A 14,292-nucleotide genomic window follows, 5' to 3' on the forward strand; every position below is an offset into this window, starting at 1 on the left:
CATGTGAATATCCCTCGAGATGCAAGGATCTGTCAGTATTGTGTAGAAAACAATCATATCAATGTTGTAGAATGAATTTCATTCAAATTTGATGCAATTAGTAATCAATATCTATACAACTTGGTATACATTGGGTACTACGGTAATCGACTTTTAGGAATTATTAAAAGTGACAGTTCACTTAAAAAATTAAGAGAGAAGCAGTGTTTAGTCAACATTTATTTAATATATAAATCACCATTTACTTAATACGGATGTGAATGTAAAAGGGAGAATACTCATTTTGTTCCAGTATGTATTACCTAAAAGAGTTGTCTTTCTTTAAACTGCTGGAGGCACCGACACAATTATAGGTCATATGGCAACTTTCCAGCTTAGAAGGTGAAGGAAGACCTCCGTGCATTATTTCATCACGAGCGGGTACCTTGGTAGAACCACCGACCTTCCGTAAGCCAGCTGGATGGTTTCCTTACGTGAAAAATTCAACGCCCCGAGTGAGGCTTGTACCCACATCGGTGAGGGGCAAGTGAATGGCAAACATGTCAGTGAAGAAGTTGGAACTTGATTAACTAACTTCATTTGCCTTTGTTTAACCTGACTGATAAGTAAGAAATTAAATACAGTTCAAAAAAATAAAATGCAAAAAAAACCCATATGGGTCAGAGAATCGATCTCCCGACGAAAATGTACGAAATGGAGAGCTTAACCACTCGGCCAAGAAGGAATTAGTATTTGCTTCGGAAACGTTGTTAATAGACTTTATCTTAAAATATTATTTTGTTTGTTTACATTTCAAAACGCAATAATCTATAGTTGTGCTATTTCAAAGTACAAAAAGAGCCATTACTCCAGAAGAATAATCGTTAATGAACGTTGTGAAAATATGCATGACCACCTCGTATTGAGGGCGTAAACCAAATTTTCATTTTAATTGGTTGGAAAATGTAGGATGAGTTAATATTGAGATATTTTAGTCCGAAAAGGGGGCATAACAAAATATAATAATCCTTCATGATCGTCGTGTTTTTTCATGTTGGTAATATATACATTGAATGGAAAATGTAGGCTGAGCACACAATGAACATATTTAATTGTTATACGACTAAGGTGGAGCTGAATACACAAGGCACATATTTAGTTGTTATACGACTTAGACGAAAAATTGAAATTAATCCAAAATATAATACTGTAAAATCATTTAATTTCGTGGGCATGAAATTTCTCAACCACGAAATCCACGAAAATTAGTCCCCCGTGAATATTAATGATTTTACAGTAACCGAACATGAAAGTCCAGAAAATATGGGCATGTCCACTTCATGCGGATAATCTATATAAAGGTTCTTATGAATTGGGCGTTGAGTACACAAGAAAGAATGACGGACGGACAGATGGATGGACAGAATGACAGACGGACTGTTAGTTCAAAACTATATGCCTCCCTGGTCTTCTTCATAGGTGGACTAAGAAGAAAACCGCAAACAAAATTGCCCTGTAAATATCAAGATATTCTGGCCAATATAAAGATACATGTATATTCTTCTCATGAACTGATTCCGGAAATGTGTGTGTGTGTTTTTTTTATTAAACACCGTTTTTCAACAACATTTCAGTTAACCTAACATGTTGTGCCAGTACTAAACTGTTCCGCGCAAGAAACTACCAACTTCTGTACATAAATTAAAGGTAGAGGACGGATGACAATGCCGTTTATCAAATAATCGAACTCACGTCTTTGCGATCTCTGCTCTCTCAATGGAGCTTAGCGGTGGAAAAGACCACACAGGAGATTTAAAGACATTGAAATGTAATTCAATGCCTGCTTTAGACTACTGTAAAACACCTTTTATTCGCGAGAATTTAATTTTCGCTAATATTCGCGAGGTTAAGTACTCGCGAATTCAAATTGACCGCGAAAAATAGCTTTACCTGTTCGTGTTTATCCGAAATTCGCTGATGTCCGAAATAGTGTCTGAACGATAAATGTTCGCACTTACGAAATTCAGTTTTGTGTATTTGCGTGATTCCACCATGGTTCAACAAGTACAGTTAAATAAACTATATATTATATACAAATATATACAGCAAAGTATTATCTTTATTATTTAAAAGTAAACATTTATCCAATTCATGACGTATCGATCAGCACAAGGGAAGAAACTAACGGTGTTACTGTACATGACCGCTCAAACAAAGTTATCTTCCATTACAATACTATAGTACATGTACTAAGTACTAGTAATTCTAAATTAAGCTGTGACGTGAATTCCAGTCTGAATCCAGCCACGCTGTACCATATCAGTGTCATTCTCAATTTTCTGCATGGTTTTAACAAGCCATTTAGCGTGCAGTGGTTCCACAGTGGACAAGCGCAAATCAACATTTACAGAGTCAATGTTACTATCCTTTAATTGGACGGCGATTTCGTTAGCATAAAACTCCAGAAAGTAACCGAATGCAGTCGTACTTCCGGTTTTCTTCCGGATTCACATTCGCGAATTTAAAATAACGATTTTAACATCGCGAATTTAAGATTTCGCGAAATAATAAAATGCCAAAAATCGGGACAAATTCGCGAAATAAAGATCTCGCGAATTTAAAGTGTTTTACAGTATATAGAAACGGAATTGATCACTCGGATAAAATGTTTATATTATCACAGGGCAACGGTTTAAACGTTTTAAATACATTATTATTAATATATCTGGTTGTCTGTTTATCCATTTAAATTTATGAAATGTGTCTTGTATACATATTGCAAAATGTTAAATGTTTCAGCAGCCTATTGTACTTTGTAATCTAAATTATACGTTTATTTGTATTCAATCTCGTAAACTGCTGACATTTTCACGCATCCTAATTTTTTATTTGGGTTGAAGTGGTTATGATCATGAATATGTGAAGGGAAACATTTATCAGATTAATTTTTCAACGCGTCAGTACAGACTGGTTTTATTTTTTATATGCGTGATGCTCCCTTTTGCTCAACCTACATACAAGCAGTAAACACGTTTTGAATGCAAATATATCGCATGACTTCCGACGGCTATATCAGGAAAACAAACATGCATGAACGCTATTCTACATTACCAACCGGATCCTGTGTTTGGAAGAGGTCTATAAATGACTTATAGACCGCTTAAAGAGACCCATCATAACCTAGTGACCTACTTTTACCTCCCACATGTACTTCGTAAAAATCATTCCGATAATACTGGTATAATACAGCTATAATACAAGATGACATGTGGATAATTTAGGACCTTCTTTAATGTATGTTCTCTGAAATTAACAAATAACTGACTCAACTGAGACACCATACTTTAAATATTTAACAACTAAGTAGATCTATGCGGAAATGTATATTTAAGTACCAAATTAAAAAAAATACTTACAGTTTCTTCAGATATGTCCATAAACTGATGAGATGCCATCCTGCCAAACGGATTTATTTTAAAAATTGACTAGACACACATTTTATACCTCAGAAAGACTACAATACCAAAAGTGCACGGGTTTTGTCATCCAATACAAATGTCATATCCTAATTGCTGACAAACATATTTACAGGTGTGTAGCAAGTTGGGCATTTTGTTATGTTAACAGTGTCCGAATTTTTTTTATTTTATAGTACTGCTCCGTATTTTAAGAAAAACATGTTACAAATCAGAAACAAACTTGGGCTGTATGAAACAAAGGAGCACGTAGGTAAGTCAGTCATTCTCGGAAAAGGTCCGCATGGTGTTTAAAGACCTGTGAGGAGCCTCGCTACGCTCGCTGGGTTCACTTAGAGGTCTACGAACACCATGCAGACCTATTCCACAAACAAAAACTATTATATAAACTTGCAAAAAATTAATTTATGTCGGTAAGCGTTTCATTCTTTTAAGACTTGCTTAATTATACATTACAGAGTTATTCTACTTTTGAATTAACGTTTTGTCATTGAACACGCATATATAAAACGTTTGTTAGCAGCGCGTGATCTTGTTACCACACCTTTACCACCTTGTTAAAGGACCTCTTGAAAACGACAATAACAACATAACAACATGCTAGAAGAAACATCAATTAGCTGAATGTGACACTGTTAGCCGGAGTAACTGATACAAAAATGTGTAAAGTACATCAAGTAATAATCATCTTTATGAGTATCAGTCAGTAATAATAAATATAAATCATGTATTTTAATGTGAACCCGATTTGAAACAGAACTGCAATAACAGAGCTTTAAAAGATATAGGTATATGCATCCATGAAAGAATAAGATTACGAACACGAACAAACCTGATCAATACAGATGCACTTTAATGCATAGTACGGGTGCCGAGTAAAATGAAGATTTCGTTATTATAAAATGCACCAACACAGTAACATGCTATGATGTTATTTCCCACTGCTATCTGCGACACAATTTTCTACTGATACTTTATATGTACGTAAATACGTGTTTAAACATTTGCCAAACTTACCTAGCAATACAATCCAAGCGAACCCTTGATCCATTTCTTGTTCTGTCTTTGGTCGCCATTTATGCTTCCCGTTTGTGTTTTCCTTAGTCATACCTTATGACAGTTTAACACAAGTAATAAATTATGCGCGACTATATGTAGTATAGCAGAAGTGTGTTTTTAATAAAATGTTTACTTTGGCTATTAAATTCTTTCAAAAATTGAATATATATTCTTGAACTTTCATTTTCACCTGCTAAAAAGCTTGCATGATTGCAATTTCTTAGTTTGTATTTTAGACTTAATTAAAGGTTGTTAAAATATCAGATAGTTTTGAAGAGTTACTCGTAAGAAATTTTAGAAAAGGGGGCAGATTCGTATAATCCCGACAGGGCGAACATATCGAGTTTCAACTTAAACATAAGTAGATTCATTTCTTGAGCATTCTTGATTATATTCTTTTAGAAGACTTTTCAAGTATCCTCGGTGATAATATAAGTCGGGAAATACAAGACATGATTATTTTGTAACTTGAGTGTACTTTCAGATATATGATCTGCTAAACGAAAATCCTTTAAATTCAGTTAAAGATCCAATTCAAATGAATTCAGTTTAAGATCCAATAAAAAAGTAAATTCGACGTGTTTATTCACTTTAATATTATCCCAGTGTCTACTGGAAGTCAAAGTCGGCCTACTTAAAAAACAAATTTTACTACCCCAACGCACCATTGAACTAAAACGTTTCACGATATGCTTGATCGAATAAACCTTTTACTATTGATGATGGTCTACATGTGGGTGTTCTTAAAATCATAAAAGTGCAAGTATAAATTCAGATTATGCAACAATTTAATATTAATGTATGAGTTTAAATGAACGGTATGTATGGACACTTTTTTCATTGCGGGTAGGTTGTGTCAATCCTTATGTTCACGAGATAATTCAAATACCTAATAGATACTCAAGTCGAGATAAAGCTGATGTTTGCGTAGCTTCTTCTTACGTCTGAAAGATAAATACAAGTAACAGTGTCGGACGTAAATGACAATAAGTGTAACTAAAAGATAAATAAGTAAATAAATGCTGCTGCTTTTTTCAAAAGATAAATATAAAGACACGATGTATTATTGACAAGTAGTATTACTAGTAATTCTCGTCATTGATTTCATAATGTATCATGTATTGTAGGTACACTTAGTTCCGCTTAAGCCGGTGCTAAGTGGCGTGAGGGGTGTTGCACTTTCAATTACCTCTCGTGAACAGACTCAATCAAATCGAGTCTGCTATTATTTTGCTTGGTTGCATTCTATGCTTTCAAAGGATCTTCTTACAGATTTTATTATTCATGCATTCATAAATACTGAAACAAAATGTGAGATTCGTACGGATTTAATTTTAAGTAAATCGGGTGTGCGTTTTTGTTTAAAAAACAAAGACAAATACCAAACAGGGAATGCCACGTACCAAAAACGCAGCCTCCCCAAAACGAAACCCACAGCACGCAGACGCGCACACCACAAACACACACACACATACACATACACGCGCACACACACAAAGCCAACACATTAGGACAAAACGAACAAACAAAGGAACACAGTGGAAACTTTCTGCGGCGCCTCAATGTGTTCCATAATGCGTCTGTTTTGTTTTTGTTGTCTAATTGTTTTAATCTGTCTGACAGTGTGTTTTATGTACGAATGTCTACACATACTTGCATACACTGCTGTAGGATTTTAGTTTTTGGGAGGCTGCGTTCTTGGAGTCTTGGACTAATTCTACAGTGAATTGGTTTATGGAAACGGAATATACATGAAATTTACAATTTTCATTGTATTTTTGTAAGACAAAGTAACAATAAAATGAGAGTTTTGACGTTATTCCAGTTTGACTGTTTTATACTCGGTGAAGAGCTTCTCGTTATGCACAATAACTCGCTTTTGAAATACCATTTAAGACCGTTGTTGTTGTCTCCCTTTAAAAGGAAATACTTAGTTCTATTTCATTTCATGTTGTGAAAAGTGCTGAAAGATTATTCATGATGTAAGATTATGATCCGATGCTGTTGATATATCACAATTACACGCCCTCTTAAAAATTACAGGTTTGAAATAAGTATGTCACGAGTGGTAAACGCGCAATCCAATTCCCACTAGGAGTACGCTTAAAATAGGTTGCGCGACTTCGGTGATGGTGTTGCGCATCAGTATATACAGTATCGAGGTTTGTGGGTTTTTGTTTACGTTGATAATAACACATTTACGAATGTATTCGAAAACAGCAAAAGCAAACTGCTATTCGACACAAAAATGAATAAAGATCATATGTATTTAATATCTGCTTTGTAATTTAAGAATCGGCGATGTTATCACGAATACTTTGCTGGCACGAAAATTTAAAAAAAATGTATGAAATCATGAAAATACCAATTTCCTTACTCGTGTGCTTACGTGCTTCTAATGATCAAACACATGTAATACAGTCATGCATATTATATATACTTGAATAAAATGCTGCTTTTGGGGAAAGGATTGGCAAAATATCATCGGGAATGGGGATACGCCCCGGGAATGGAGTTGCTCGTATCATTATATAGCCAAATAATTCTTTTTTAACCCCAATAGGTTTTACAATATTATATTACTTTTTTATTTGTATTTACTTTTTTTTGTCAAGAAAACTCAATTCTAGCCATTGTCCTTAGCAGTTTACGACCAGCGTTAGGCTAAAAAGGACATTTGAACGAAGAAAGACGAACGTTCCCTATGCCATGTTTGCAACAAATCAACGTAGTCATTAGTTTGCTGTTCATACTGAGGTAAAAAAAAACAACAACAAAAAAAAAAAAAAAAAAAAACAACATGTAAAGAGTCTTAATCGACACAAGAGCAGGAAACATGATGTTTGATTTTCGGGTTTAGCTCCGTATTAGCTATGTATGTTTTAGCTTTGAGTGGGCATTTAACCTAGCAAGAGGTCCGGTAACCGTAGTTACTGTCAACTTCTCCTCTGAATCAGAGGTGAATGATAAATGATTTCAGATACAATGTCTTTTATCCCACAGTGGAATGTACACGCCTCGTCCGAGGATCGAACTCATGACCCTGCGATACGGAGATCTGCGATTTCCTTATTATTACTCTTACTAATACGCACGACTTGTGTAGAATTGGGGGTGGTGGGGGGGGGGGGGGGGCAACACCATTCCCGGTGATGCTTTATTATGTCTCCATCAGCAGGACTTGGAGCAAATAAATGTGATATACGCTATTTTGTCATTAGAAGCATCAGATATCCTCAAATAAGGCACATGGGGTCAGAAAATGGCAGTTGTGTTGATTTCATTTTTTTTCACTTTCCGTGCCGCCAGATTATTTGTGATAACAGAGTCGAGTCACAAATTTCAAAGCAGATATTTCACACGTATGCTGTTTTATCATATGTGTCGAATAGCACTTTGCTTTAAATCGTTCTGGGTAAAAATATCACTTCGCCTACATGAATTTTGTCTATTTTTACGCGCAACACCAGCACCGGATGTCGCGCAATCCATCACAGCGGGAATTGGATGTAATAAAATTTCAACTGGTATTTACAAATTTTGTTGAAAAATTTATTAAATCTTAATTGTACATTATACTTTCAAGCATTACGTTTGATGAATCACACCACATGCTTTTATTTATTGTATCATTTCCTTGTAATTGCTTAATATCTTTCATTTTGTTTGGGGTTACTAAATTTTTATGACTGAGAATAATATTTTTAAATCAATATCAAATGTAAACGCATATAGCATGCAACAGTAACAGTATTTATGCTAATGTAAACGTACATTATTTGCTATCTTATATTGTGTAAAATCACTGAACTGAAAAACAATAATGAGAGCAAACCCAAAATGAAGTCATCGTCAGCTACATAATCAGCAGAAAATATGTGCAAAGTTACGCAATATGAAGAGCTCGCTTCAAAAATGTCTTTTTAACAAGTGCTCAAGGTGAGCTATTGTGACCGGTCATTGTCCAGCGTCTGTCGTCATGCGGTGTGCGTCGTCCGTTGTGCGTCTTCAGTCTTAAGGTAACTGTGACCTTGACCTTTGATTTACTGACCCTTTAATCACCACAGGCAATCCGCCTTTAACATTTGACGCATGTAGATATAAGCGTTTGTCGGTTATCAATCGGAGAAGGGCAGGCAGACATACAGACTGATTACTAGTCTCTCCGTTGCGGGGCATAAAAATGCTTATTTGAACGTATAAAATGTTTGCAAATTAAGATAGTGTTTTCTGAATATGGTACAATAATAAAGTTGTAGCATTTTCTTGTCTATTTGCCCATTACGGACAATGAAGTACATTCACTTCATAATAAATTTTCTAGCCGGTGCTAGGAGGGGTGCTAGGGGTGTTGCACATGTCATTGCCTCTCATAAACAGACATCAAACCGATTCTGCTATTATGTTGACTTGCTGTGTTCTACGCTTCTAAAAAAACTTTTCACTGAAGTCATCTACTACCATAACAAATCTTTCAGCGCCGTGTGGCGGCTGTAAAAAAGTCTCCCTGTATTCCACTTGAACCAGTGCTAGTGGGCTGGAGGGGTGTTTCACATTGATATCATACCTGCTATTCTGTTGCTTGGTTACGTTCAATGTTCCCAAAGGATCTTTCCAAGACATTTTTTACAGGAATTCAATATCATTTATGCTTTAGGTAATTTCCTTTTGTCTATTTCATTAGAAACTGAAACAGTTGCCATGAAGATAATACTCTGGATAAAACAGTTGCAAGAAATCAGGCTTTATGATATCATTATTCAAATTCTTTGACATTGGAACTATTATATATCAAAAATATAAGTTAAGTATAGAAGTGTTCTTATTTTTACTGTCGTCATACTGTGTTATCATAAAACATAAGTCATTTTACAAGACTGTGAGAAAGAACAAAAGTATAAATTATTCAACACGAAGTGACAGACATCATAACTGTTTTTAAATCAAATACGGCTATTCTCCTACTATTGCCGCTTCTATTAAGAAAGTTTGGTCCAAAATTATCAAAAGTACACCTGTTCAGTTTATAAGATAACACTTATCTACTTTGATAATAAATTAATGTTTTCATATAAAGTTTAAATTTTCATTCAAGACTCTTTAACCGTGTTTTAATGAGCAGCTATTTGTTGATAAAGGGCGTTTTCCAGGCGTTGTATATAAATAATATTTGTGATATTGAACAACAGGTATACTAATTTGGGTTCAGTCTATGTGTGAATGTTGCAACATTTACACTTTCCTTTAACACATAAAAAGTAAGCACACATATATCCATAGCTTATGTTTCTGTTATCTTCATCACCTTTCAACAATCATTTGCTTACATGTATAAACAAAAGATAATCAGTGGCTAAAATACTGATTCGAATAAGATGCCCATCTGAGAGCAAACTCTGGATTTTTTCTAGCTACAACGCTCTCAAAGTTTTTCAAGAGTGGACTCCTTTGGACTACCAAATAGTATCGTACTTCCAGTGGAACTTTTCCCATTTCTCCCAATTTCATTGTTCTGCTGTGGATTCTCATCAAGTTAGTTTGTTCCGCCAAAATATGCATGACGGTCTTTCCTTTCTTAGTAAGCATACGTACGTCTGCATTGAACTCCTCAACAAGGGTTTTAAACATTTCAAAATTAAACTTTTCGCAAGCGGTGTGTAAAGCTGTTTTTCCAAACCTGTCTTGGGCATTTACATTTGCCTGTGGACAAATTAACTTAGCTACATTTGTATGACCTTTATGTATTGCTGCATGTAAGGGTGTGAATCCATTCTTCTCTGGTTGTTGAACGTCTGCTACATTCAAAAGCCTTTTGATAATTTCAGAATTTTCTTCAAATTCATCTTCTGAATCATATAAATATGTGAAATGTTGAAATACTGCGCGATAAAAGGGTGTTCTACCATAAAAGTCGCGTGCATTGACATTTACATTGTTTTCTATGAGAACATCTAATAGTTCCGGATTTTGTTTCCACACAGCAATGTGGACTAAGTCCATACCATTTAATACAGATTTCTTTCCATAGGATCGTAGTCTGAACAACGCCTGTGACTTGTCCCATTTCAACAAGGTATCCACTATGTGTTTGTTTCCACGTATTGCAGCACACTGAATCGGATAATGCCCTCTGTAATCTCTTGCGTTTACTGAAGCACCGTGTTGAAGCAATAACTCGGTTATATTTTTCCCGCCAACGTCTGCATTTATGTGGAGTGGAGTTCGTTTGAACTTTCCGGTCTTATAATTCACAGGAGCACCGCTTTCCAACAATATTTTACAAACATCCGGTCTCTTGTAAAGAATTGCCTTTTCAAAAGCTGTCATATTATTAGAATTTCTGTATTCGATGTCTACACCGTGATTAATAAGCGTTTGAACTGACAATGTCGCTCCTTTCTTCGCTGCTGCTATCAAGGGGCTATTTTTATTAATGATGTTTGACTGTGTTATGTAGTTTTCTCCTCTGGCTTCGAGTAGACAGTTAAGAGTATCGTCGTGTTGTTTTTCAGCTGCTATAAATATGGCGTCCTCATTCACTGTAGCTCCGTACGTCAGTAGCATTTCAACAATATTTGTCATTCCTTGATGAGACGCAAGTAATAATGAAACGTACAGAAACTCACTGGTATTTTTTATAACTGAACTGAACTCCTTCTTAAGGAATTCCTCTAACAACACAAAATTGCCATAAAGCAAAGCATGTGATGGAAGAAACACCTGGATTTTTTGTTCTCCAAAGTCTATACCGTAATAGCCAAACTGCCCAGTTATCGTTAAGCTTGACGTTGGCAAAATGTTCCTACCCATGTTACTTTCCAGGAACCTAACTACGTATGCTTTATTTGCGAAACAGTCATGTTTCAAAACAGATGTATTCATGGTATCCTCTCCTAATTCCATTGGCATGTCAGGAACGTTTGTTCGTTCTACACTACATATTTTAGCTATTTCAAAGTCAAGTGGTAAGAGTTCATATATGACTTCCGTTGGAGAAGGCTTACGCATCAAGAGTTTACATATAACGCTGTTGAGCTTGCTAAATCGAAATTCATCAATCAATATGTGGAATCCGTCATTTTTTTCTTGATCAGTTGTGACATATTGCATGATAAAATCTTCACTGGCATACTCAAGAACTTCATCTGGGAATTCTTGCCCTGCGACGAGACCAACCATATCTTTAACAATGTTGTGACAAAAAGAATAAATGCCGGTCTGAGGCTCAAACTTCAGGAAACCGTCCTTATGGTAGTTAAGTGATTTTTTGAGCAATCTTAGCAGCTTGCCTTTTAATTTGAAACCAAATCTTTTAGCAGTCATACTAATTTCATTCGACATTTCTATCTCATTGAACTCTAGAATTTGTAATTTTTGATCAGGTCTTGCCCAAACCAAGATCAGTGATAAGAACTTTTCTTCATCCAAGAAGAGATCTTCCATGCATTTTCTGAAAAATGTAAGAGGCTGTTCAAAAAAGGATGCTCCTCGTTGAAATACCTGATCATTATTCGAAAATAAATGAGCAATTTCGGGAAATCCTACCATAGCCCTAATTCTTGTCCACTTTCCGGCACGAAGGTATTCGCTTAATTCCCCTGTTTCGCTGACATGGTCCGGAAACTGATAATGTAAGTTCCTGAAAGAAGTGTTATATGAAATATTACAGTCTTCTATAAGAGTAGAACCAAACTGCCTGTTAGAATGCTTTAGATGAGCCTCAAGAATGTCTGTCCGTTCAGACTGTGTTAACTCGGAGGAAGTCAGAAGTTGCACCTTTTCATCTTTGAACAGATTCAACCGACGCATTTTTTCTCTTGCTTCTTCTAAGATGTAATGTCGAGTAGTTATGACCACAGCTATTTTCTTCTTCCGTACAGCCTGCTCTAAATCAGGTAGAAATGTCGTCCATCCTTTCAATAACTGTTCGTTTAACGCTCCTGCCCCAAATATATCATCGATGAAAATTGTGTCAAATAGATCTTTGCTTAAATCTATATGTCTCCAATCTGAGGGTACTCTTAGTTTCAAGCAGCGTCCCGGCTTAATGGTTTCTGAAATGATTTTGGTAGCCATTGTCGTCTTGCCTTCTCCAGGAAGCCCGCTTAGAATGAGACATCCTGACTTGTTCAATCTCTCTTTTGCCTGTACGTGAGCATTTGTCGGTACATATACTTCATCGCGGGCAATATTCTCCAAGTACAATTCTGTCATTGCTGAAATAACATAATGAAGCGCAATTTACAAACGGAATTTATTTTATAAAGCTGAAAGTAGAAACGAGCTTCTTAGTTATACGGTATATTTAGCAGAACAATAACTAGAGTATTTTGGGCAAAATTGACCAAAACCAAATTTATCAAAGCAGAAAAACAACATACCGAAAGAAATAAAACTTGATATTGTAATTTGTTTTGTGCAACGATGGATGTCAGGCTTGTGCCCAATTATAATTATAATATAATTAATTATAATTAATTTACAAATTTGGAATAATTGAAAGTTATTATTAATCGAGACAAAAGTCAATCAAAACAATTTTAATTAATTATTTATTGACTCAGATTTGACCAATTCTTGTCAATTAAATCTAATTATTCTTAATGATTGTGCCTCATTTATTAGTTCTCAGGTGAGATTTCACACTGTAAAGTAGTCATAGTTTATACCTATGCATTGTGCTGTAAATAACAAGGTATCAACACCTTTTGCATTATTTCATCACTTGTAGCTTAAAGGTGCATTTCTGGTCTGTAATAACTTTATTTGTGGTTGCCACACAAAAATGTCATTTGCATTATTTTTCATTACAAAATATTGTATTGTTAAAATAATGTATCTGATAGTAAATCGCTCGTGCCTTTTTTCAATCTATTGAAAACATAGCAGGGAAAGAAATTTTTGTCTTGTACTGTTTACCAGTACAAAATGATTTTATATTACTGTAGAGTAATTTCTGAGTGAATAGAGTAGTGTCACTTCATATACATAGGTCAACTTGTAGGAAACACATTACTGGTATTAGTCTGGTTTGCTTAGGTACGCCATGAACGTGACTGCATTGAAACGTTTTATTTTGCCGAAAGATACAAGTGGGAATTTTAAGGCATGCTTTGATGAAAATTAAATTATAATTTATTACTTTTCCTGAATAATTGTAATTAAGTACTTATTTGTCCAAAAACCCAAGTAATTAATTGTAATGCAATAACTGAAACTGAATAATTTGACTAAACGCCTATTTCTATACAATGACATATTCAATGGCGTTGTACATAATAATAGTAATAACAGCAATAATAACGACAATAATAATAATAACAACCCATAACAGCCTTATTTAAACAAAATGTCATGACCGCACCCTCCCCCCTGAGGTTATTTTACCTCTATTGCGAATACTGAGAAGACTGCCAAAATAATTATCATTAATTAATTATTTTATAAGATAATTAGGCACTCTCCTGATGGATTTATTTAATTAGTTTATTTACATCTCATCAACACAATACAAATAGATAGTACATAAAACATACATAAAATACATGTGTTGCCACTCATATATTTGAGTTATAAGAAGAAGAGAAGAATGTTTTATTTGACTTAAACTTACACAGTTTCTCGTCATACAAATACAATTCATAATTATAATAAATACAAAAATATACAAATATAAGAGATGGTTCACTTCTAATTTTAACCCAAATATTCTAACATGCTGTATGAGGGCATAGATACCCAGATCCCAATTACAGTATAGAGATATTAAAATATAACA

The 14,292-nt window shown here is 34.8% G+C and overlaps 2 protein-coding genes across 3 annotated transcripts in view; both read right to left on the minus strand.

Annotated features, from left to right (window-relative positions):
- LOC123527714 (monocarboxylate transporter 12-like) overlaps positions 1-5,104 on the minus strand; it is a 37,177-nt gene extending 32,073 nt beyond the window's left edge. Inside the window, exon 1 of one of the 2 annotated variants that reach the window (XM_045307350.2) lies at positions 4,473-5,104. In XM_045307350.2, the coding sequence (XP_045163285.1) occupies positions 4,473-4,563 (91 nt within the window). In that variant the 5' untranslated portion in view covers positions 4,564-5,104. Of the gene's footprint in view, positions 1-3,395; positions 3,675-4,472 lie in introns of those variants that run through there. The other variant, XM_045307358.2, reaches the window with a different exon arrangement.
- A 3,037-nt stretch (positions 5,105-8,141) lies between these two features.
- LOC123563868 (uncharacterized) lies at positions 8,142-12,724 on the minus strand. Its single transcript, XM_053519565.1, has one exon. The coding sequence runs from the start codon at positions 12,588-12,590 to the stop codon at positions 9,861-9,863; it is 2,730 nt and encodes a 909-aa protein (XP_053375540.1). The 5' UTR covers positions 12,591-12,724; the 3' UTR covers positions 8,142-9,860.
- Between the last annotated feature and the right edge of the window lie 1,568 nt (positions 12,725-14,292).

This window comes from Mercenaria mercenaria, chromosome 1 (genome assembly GCF_021730395.1).
Source record: "Mercenaria mercenaria strain notata chromosome 1, MADL_Memer_1, whole genome shotgun sequence".
NCBI lineage: Eukaryota > Metazoa > Mollusca > Bivalvia > Venerida > Veneridae > Mercenaria > Mercenaria mercenaria.

Bases quoted from the DNA above. Each gene is read 5' to 3' on its own strand.
- LOC123563868 (XM_053519565.1), bottom strand. From the start codon at position 12,590: ATGGCTACCAAAATCATTTCAGAAACCATTAAGCCGGGACGCTGCTTG.